General features: G+C 38.5%; 1 protein-coding gene across 2 annotated transcripts; it reads right to left on the reverse strand.

Moving 5' to 3' along the window:
* LOC128199701 (uncharacterized) lies at positions 1–7,913 on the reverse strand. 2 transcript variants are annotated; one of them, XM_052890495.1, is made up of 4 exons: positions 7,697–7,913; positions 1,519–1,697; positions 1,113–1,320; positions 1–39 (listed from the first exon to the last, which is right to left on the reverse strand). In XM_052890495.1, exons 1-4 carry the CDS (start codon positions 7,726–7,728, stop codon positions 15–17), a joined length of 444 nt encoding a protein of 147 aa, XP_052746455.1. In that variant the 5' UTR covers positions 7,729–7,913; the 3' UTR covers positions 1–14. The 2 variants fall into 2 exon arrangements, with proteins under 2 accessions (XP_052746455.1, XP_052746456.1); XM_052890496.1 differs by lacking the exon at positions 7,697–7,913 and adding an exon at positions 7,464–7,607 and having other exon boundaries at positions 1,519–1,698.
* Positions 7,914–8,302: the final 389 nt, after the last annotated feature.

Below are 8,302 nucleotides of genomic sequence, written 5' to 3' on the forward strand. Positions count from 1 at the left end.
CCTCAGCATCTTGGCTATCTTCTATATGGCAGCTTATTACTAATGGGAACCAAATGTTCTTAGATTGAGGATTCTACACCTACTACGGATATGAAATGAAAGAATGCAGATGCTGAACTACTTTTGTCAATACCACTATACAGCTATGTTACAAAAATATATTGTGATAGCTACAACTGTAGTTGTGGATGTGAAATCTAAATACCCTACAATTTATCAATATTATTCAAACACTTTTACTTAATACACATTAAGCTAATAATGATGTGAATTCACAACTTATCCTTTCTTTGAAATTTAAATCTCAAATCTCAATCTTAATTGCTTTTCTTTTCATCCACATATTTCATTGTGAATATTGCCTGCCAAAGATTTTTAAACACTGATAATAATTGGTGCTCTAGCTCAGCTTCAATATCATATTATGTGACCTGGACAGATATAAGAACTACAAAGGACGTAATAGTAAAGCATTATCTCTAATGATATGACCCATGAAGGAAAACAGATGTGTGATAGACATTTTATACCTATATAAAGCTTAATGACTGTGTCAATAAATAACATGACCTGAATGATATTTGTATAATAATTTACAAACAATATTTTTTATGTAGCGAGAAGTTGATATTCTGTGAGACTCCATTCATATATAATATCACAAAAATACTTGAAAAATAAAAATTAAAATAACTTAAAAATAAGATACAAACAGATACCCCTATAAGTTATAGCAATTTCACCCAGGGCAGCCTTAGAAAGAGGAAAACATATGTAGGACACAGGCTGCAGGTCAGTGGTGTGTAATATTTATAAATATACATTCATATAACAACATACTAATACATATACTAATTAAATGTTAGGTAAAAATTAAATACAATCAATAAAATGAACTAATATATATTTTATTAATTATAAAAACTTAATTCTTCATAAAACATATTTAAAAAGTTGTGATGAAAATTAAGTTTTCACACAATTTTTAGAAAAACAGCTTTTATAATTGTTTATTTATTTTATAATTGTTTATGTATAATGTATATTAATACAATGTGTATGAAATAATGATTTTTAGGACTAATTAAACTTGTTATAGATTTAATATTTACCGTCCTGTACTGCTGCGGGCTACTGGCGCTGGCTTGCCCATTAGTTCTTTATCCTCATTGTCTTTCTTTTTCTTCCGTTTTGATGACTCATCTTCAGCTGGCTCCACTTCTTGGCTGCCTTCTATGGAGGACCTCTTGCTAATAATGCCAATAGGAACCAAATCTTCTTGGGTGGAGGATACCACGCCACTACTTGACTGAGCTCGTTCTGTTATGAATTATAATGAAGTTAAGGTTACCAAAACATTAATCATGTAAAATTATTCATCACTTGTATACCAATATACATTTTCAAGTGGTGATAATAATAAATCACATAGCAATAGTGATAGAGGGATAGAATAGTTATGCAGGTAGGTTAGCAGACATGACTAGTTTAAAAGAAAAAGAAGAATTACATATTTACCATCTCTGTTTTCAGCACTACGTTTCTCTTGTGGAGTGGCCTCCTTCCCTTCAAAATGATCGCCATGCGCTTGTTGCTTGCTCTCCATGTTGCTTAGTTTGTTGTCACTGTTGGAATTAGCATTGCCTTTCTTATTGCTGTCGACGCTTGCGTGACCAGTGTGGGAAGCGCTCAAGTTACCTGTATTGGAAACTATTGGTCATAATATTGTTACAAAGGAAAAATATATGTGCTATAATATATAGATTTATATAAATAACATGAGAGCTCTTGTAATCTTGTAGTAGCCAAAATTTGGATTACAACTAAATCATTTGTGTTATTTTAATACTATTTGTATTTCATAGATGTTGATCAAATATTTACAAGTACAAGAGGCAAATGGTTCTGCCTCTGGCGGATAGAAGTCTACCCAGAAAAAAGCGCAGCCGTGCTTTTCACTGGCATACCGGTCTCCCGGTCAAAGAAGTCTCCCTTTATGGAGGTCCCATCCCCTGGCTATGTACTGCCAAGTACCTAGGCGTAACCTTTGACAACCGCATGAGCTTCTCCATGCACCTCAATAAACCGGGGAAAAACGACTATGCAAACCCAAGATCCTTCAGACCAATCAGCCTAACATCCTTTCTACTGAAAACCCTAGAAAGGTTGGGAGATAGATACCTCGTGATGGGGTGCTAAGCACAACGCCTCTTCAAAATAATTCACATGTCTACAGCACAGGTAAATCGACAAAAACAGCACTTGCTAATAATGCCAATAAGCTATAGTGAGCAAAATCGAACACAATTTAGAAAATAAGGTAGCAACACTGGCAACCTTCATTGACATAGAGGGTGCCTTCGACAGGACTACTTTCAAAAGCAAAGACCAATCCCTGGAAAGGCACAAGGTGCCTCTGACTCTGAGGAGATAGATAAATGCACTCCTAAAACAAAGAATCATACAAATGGACATAAACGGCAAAACACATGGCCTAGTGGCCAAAGGCTGCCCCCAAGGCGGCGTTTTATGGAACATGGTGGTGGATGACCTGATAAGGAAATTGAACGCCAAAGGTTACACCACGATCGAATACGCTTACGACATAACAAACCTTATCAGCGGAAAACATGAAAACACATTGTGCAACATAATGCAAAATGCACTTAAACAGATAGAAAGATGGTGTAAAGACTACAAACTATCTGCAAACCCAAATAAAACGGAACTGATACTCTTCACAAACAAGAGAAAGCCTGACCTCAACAAACTACCAAAACTGTTCATCACAACCCTAACACTATCCACGGAGGTAAAATATTTAGGGGTTTATAGACCAAAAATTTAATTGGTAAAAACACATATAGATATAAAAATCCAACAATCAACCACAATCCTGACTCAATGCAACGAATGATAATGAAGACTTGGTGCCTCAAACCACACATAGTGAAATGGCTCTACAAAATTGTTGTAAGAAGTTCCATGACCTATGCCTACATAATCTGGTGGCCTAGGACACTACTAACAACAAGCCAGCAAGAACTACAAAAGTTCCAAAGGCAAGCATGTCTAGCAATAAGGCAGCATGGGCAGAACACCCACAACCGCTTTGGAGGTGATACTGGGAGTGCCATCCCTTCACCTCCAAATTAAAGAAGAAGCAACCTTGACAGCCCTCAGATTGAAATCCAGTGGGCAATGGAAAGATACAAACACAGGACATGCAAGTCTACTAATGAAAGAAAAAGCCAAACATCCAAACATAGAGTGAAATGTGGCAAAACAAGGAAACAATACTTGATGGACACGAAATCATCACAGATGATGTGGAATCAAAACCAAATGCGAACACAGTCAAAGTGTTCACAGATGGATCAAAAACAAATACAAGAACAGGTACAGGAGTCTATTGTCCAGAGCTCAACATAAACATCACACAGGCACTGGGTTAGAACAACTCCCATCTTCCAGGCTGAGTACGTTTGAATCACAACTGCGGCTTTAGCGATGACCGCCAGAAAGGTACCAATTTTAATATAAACATATTGCAGTGATAGTCAGGCAGTACTAAAGACACAACCTCCTCAAAGCTTATCTCAGACTGTCACACAGCTTTAACAAACTTAAAGAAAACAAACAACGTAACAGTAAAATGGGTGAAGGGTCATAACGGCAACACCGGAAATAACAGGGCAGACGAACTCGCACGCAAAGGTACAACACTGAAGGTTAATGGACCACTTCCAATGGTGCCAATACCCTACAGTGAGTACAAAACATGGCTCCGCAAAGAGACACTTACGACTGAGGACAGCGGCCGGTGTTGTGCGCAGAGCGCGGCAGTGTGAGGAGTTACACCCCTGATACAACTGACACCGGCTCGCGTCTGATCTCGTGCATGTTACATGCAAATTCATGAGCTAACACAAATGAATGCAAACACACAAAAGAGGCTTTACTAAGCCTCAACCCACATCTAACGAGAGAGAGAAAGACGAATATCTTAGCATTCCATGGATTCACCGTGCAGGTGCCGAGTCCATCGCGTGGTAGAGAGAAAAACACCAAGCAAAGTCCAGGACTTGTGACTACTGGATGTAGGGTTAAGGAATTCCTTGACGATCGATCAATACTCCTCTTCTCTGCTAGTGTTGTTCTCCCTACCAATCCAAATTTGGTAAGATCCTATTAGAGCAGCTTTGGATACTTGTTCTAATATAGAACTAGCTACACTTCTAGAGAGGCCAAGGTCTTTAAGCAAGTTATAGAGAGATTTTGCTGGTAATCCTCTCGCACCTACTTTTACGGCGTACAGACTAACTACATAGCCATTATTAGTCAGTTCATAATAGGTTAGGTCATAATATTTATTCACTTTTAAACTGTGGTCCTTTGGAATGTTAGTCTCCCACGGCACAGTAAGCTCTACAAGTACTATTCACTTTGTTTGTTTGGACAAAAGGAAAATGTCTGGTCTAGATCTCGAAATAGCGAGGGATTTTATAATGTTTCTCATACGTATCCATCAATAAAGTCCAATCAGGTGCAGAACCTAGGATTGAGTAAGGCTTACTAGATGATTTTGTTATTGAACCTGCTTTGACGAAGTTAATTTGTCTTTTATTTGTAGTCAATCCTTTTTGAGCTCTAGCTACTGAAAGGCTTATTTATAGCTTCACGTATAATTTGGAGTACTCTATCATGACGACGTGAATAAAGACCCCTATCCAGGAGCACCTTGCATCCAACCAACAAGTACCTTGCTGTTCCTATTGCTTCACCACACATATAGCAAGATTTTACAGTGGCTTTCCTCCATCGTACTAAGTTGCTCTGATCTGGGAGTCATTTGAAAGGCATTAAGATAGAATTTTAATAAGGCAGGAGACCAGTCATATAGCAAGGCGCGCCACTTTAGTGCAACCGGGATGCAGAACTCACCTAAAGATAACCACTCATTTTGTATTTCTAAATTCATTGCGTGCACTTTGTAGATGTCGTTTTCATCTTCTTGTAAGAAGGATTTTACTATGTCTTGGTCTCCTTTATTCTTAATTGCACCCAGCCCAGCTTTATTAGTCTGTGCACCTGCCATAAATTGTTTATGGAATTGAAGCCTTGAATTCAATTCAGTGGCACACTCATCTTTTGGGAGTGACACTACTAATTCGTCCTGAGACTTTGCCAGGACATGCGTTTTGGTAACTCTAAGATGTTTGTAGAGTTCCGATGGCTTCTTCATTTTCAACCCAAAACTGTTGTGAGCCTTGAATAGAGTTGAGGGGTCAGCCGGGTGTGCCAGTCCAAACCAAAACTTCAATGTCCTTATGACGTTTGCATCCAATTTTGCTAGAAGAGTTTTACCAATATCATACACAACAAAAGGCCAAGTCAGACGTGACGTAAGATAGTTATCGTAAATCCAAGCTTTTTTGATATTGCTTATTGGCTGTTGGTCTACTTTATTAAGATCATTAATGAAATTATCGACAACTACCTCTAGAGATGGTGTACGTCCTTTGTAATCTATCTTTCTACCAAGAAATTTAAAAGGCACTGCTTCAGCAATTGTGTTTACTTTTTGGCCACTAATAGAGAGTCCCGGATCGTAGGAAGTAAATTTGGTATTTTGTCTCCCCAGACATAGGCAGTAGCATTTACTTGGCATTGTCCTCAGTCCCTCAGTCCACAAACAGAACTCATCCACTTCATTTAGTAATTCCTGACAATGTTTCGGGTTACGCGTCAGTATAGCAAGATCGTCTGCAAAGGCTAAGATGGACTCAGTGTACTTATTGTTAATTTTAAACCGATAGCCCCATTTTTATTTAAAACTACTTAAACTTAAACGTAGCAAACGTAACAAAGAGTAACAGAACTAATGACAGGTCACTGTTCACTAAATAAACACTTTTCGGTTCTAGGTATAACAGACAGTCCTCTGTGCAGAGCATGCACAGAGGAAGAGGAAGCCCGATACATATTATGCTCAGATGCAGAGGTGTATCCAAACAACGTGCAGCACACATTGGATCCCCAGCAACACTCCAAGAGGCATTCGGCAACCTGGGCGGCCTGCTAGGCTTCTGGAGCGAGCTCGGTTGACTGGAATTACTTCAGCAGGGACCAGCACCAAAAAGACCTATGCACGATGGCCAACCCTAATGGCCAAGTGCGGAAAAGGCCCAGGAAAAGGGAGAAGAAGAAGAAAGCGAGGAAAAAGACTGCATACATAATGCACTGCCTTTACACCACGATTAACAAAAAAAGCAAATTGTCCCACCACAATCTGTCCGAACTTAACTTATGGTGGTGTAGTGTTAGCCCACCGTCCCAAAACAACCCTTAAGCCGCTCTAAACATTCCAAAAACGGTTTCTGAGACAAATCACAAGCGCACCGTGGTGTGTACGCAATAACAACCTCCATAGGGACTTAGATTTACCTTCAATAGCTAGTTACATGAAACAGCTCTCTCGAAACTATTTCGACAGAGCTGCCATCCATCCCAACCAACTAGTGGTTGGGGCCTGCAACTACACTCCCAACCTTAACGCTAACTTCAAGCAGAGGTGTCCCAAAAACGTCCTTTACGATCCAGAGGATGACATGACGACCAACAATGCTTCCCGGGCAACACAATCACAAGCTACACAGCGTCTTAGCCGGCAAAGACGACATCCCCTATATCTAACGCCACCCGGACGTGAGTTTTCTACGATTTTGGGGGCATCCAGACTGATTCACTCAGGTCACGGTTAGGCCCTTCTGAATGGCCCTCTAAGCCGAGGTCTGAGTCTCATAGGAGACGCCCTTCGGGTCTCATCAGATGATGCTTCTGTGGTCACACGCCATGGAGCCATTGGCACTTACTCAACACAAAAAAAAAAGTATAAGAGTTATGTAATATATTGCTCTTTTATAGAGTTGTCTTTACAAAAATATTGCTATAAACTGTTGTACTTCTTGTTCCATAAGCAAATATAACATTGTAAATTAGTATAATGTGTCTTTTTCTAAGCAATTCTTTTATAAGTAACACCTTTAAATGCAAGACAATCTAAGTTGTAGAAAAATATGCACCAAGTGCCATATTATACCGCAAATGACTTAAATAGTATACTAAGTTAGAATACATTTTACTACCTCACGTAAATCCCTATACATTATTCATGTAATGTAAATCATCCACCAAGTACCATGTGCACTATATAAATTGAAATTCTTATACTGACTGATGCATATAATTACAATCAATAAAAGCTAGGTTCTCTTCACATTAAAACAATCCATATGTTCTAAGGCAGCATTCAATTGAAAGAGTTGTGAATTTCGATGAAATAGGGTATTTCACACTCGCATTATGTTGAAAATTATTTTCTAAAGCGCAATTAGTAAGTAGGTCGTAGGTATTTGAATTTTGATTCCATCGCAAATGGAACGTATTAATTTTGGTATTACCACAACATGTTGGCTGTCCGCTGTTAACTGTTAACGTATGAAACGACTTCCTACGAGTTCCACGATGACTATAAACATTTACTCTCAAAACTAATTACATTGTCCGTTGAGTTATTATTATAATGGTGCTTCACAAAAGGGTCACACAGCATCAAATCGTTTATCGTTTTACATTACGACGTGCAAACAGATATTTCATTAACACGATAAAAAAGACGGACAAACAGAACTCCCCTTTATTATTGCTGACGGGTTTTCTATGCATTTCACGACACACCTCACTTTGGATGATATTAAAGTGCCAGTACACAATCTAACACCATTTATTAAAATTATTACTCCAAAAATTCTTCGACGTTGACATTAGGATACGAAATGGCCATCATTGATCACATTGATCTTAAAATGCCGGGCGCCGGCCATCGATAGCCACAGATATTTAATATTTATCCTAACAAGATTGATTTGATTTGAACTGTCATATCGTAATAAGAACCCCCACTCACTGGCAACTTTTAGTTGGCCGACTAAGTCGCCGAGTATAGTAACAGATTTAAAGCGATTTATGACAGCCCGCAACTAATAAATTGGACACCGATCGTATCAGAGTAGGGATTCACTTTTGATTAGGGTAGTGGCACCAAAAGATGAACGTTTATGCGTTTTGGTCAACTTTAAATTAAATGCATGTAAAACTAATATTTCATGTCAACGACGTTTATTGAGTTAGCTACATAATTCCATATATAATCAAGATTTGACCAAATGAAATGGAAAAGTCCTTGTTCCCGATAAGTTATAAAAAAAAGTAATTTGATTGCCTTTGGGGATTTACCACA

Source organism: Bicyclus anynana, chromosome Z, assembly GCF_947172395.1.
Source record: "Bicyclus anynana chromosome Z, ilBicAnyn1.1, whole genome shotgun sequence".
NCBI classification, from domain to species: Eukaryota; Metazoa; Arthropoda; class Insecta; order Lepidoptera; family Nymphalidae; genus Bicyclus; species Bicyclus anynana.

Excerpts from the sequence above, each read along its gene's own strand:
- LOC128199701 (XM_052890495.1), bottom strand. The coding sequence starts at position 7,728 with ATGCATAGAAAACCCGTCAGCAATAATAAAGG. Across the intron at positions 1,321-1,518 it reads TAGTGCTGAAAACAGAGATG|AACGAGCTCAGTCAAGTAGT; the intron begins GTAAATATGTAA and ends AATTCATAACAG. Across the intron at positions 40-1,112 it reads GCCCGCAGCAGTACAGGACG|TAATAAGCTGCCATATAGAA; the intron begins GTAAATATTAAA and ends GGTTCCCATTAG.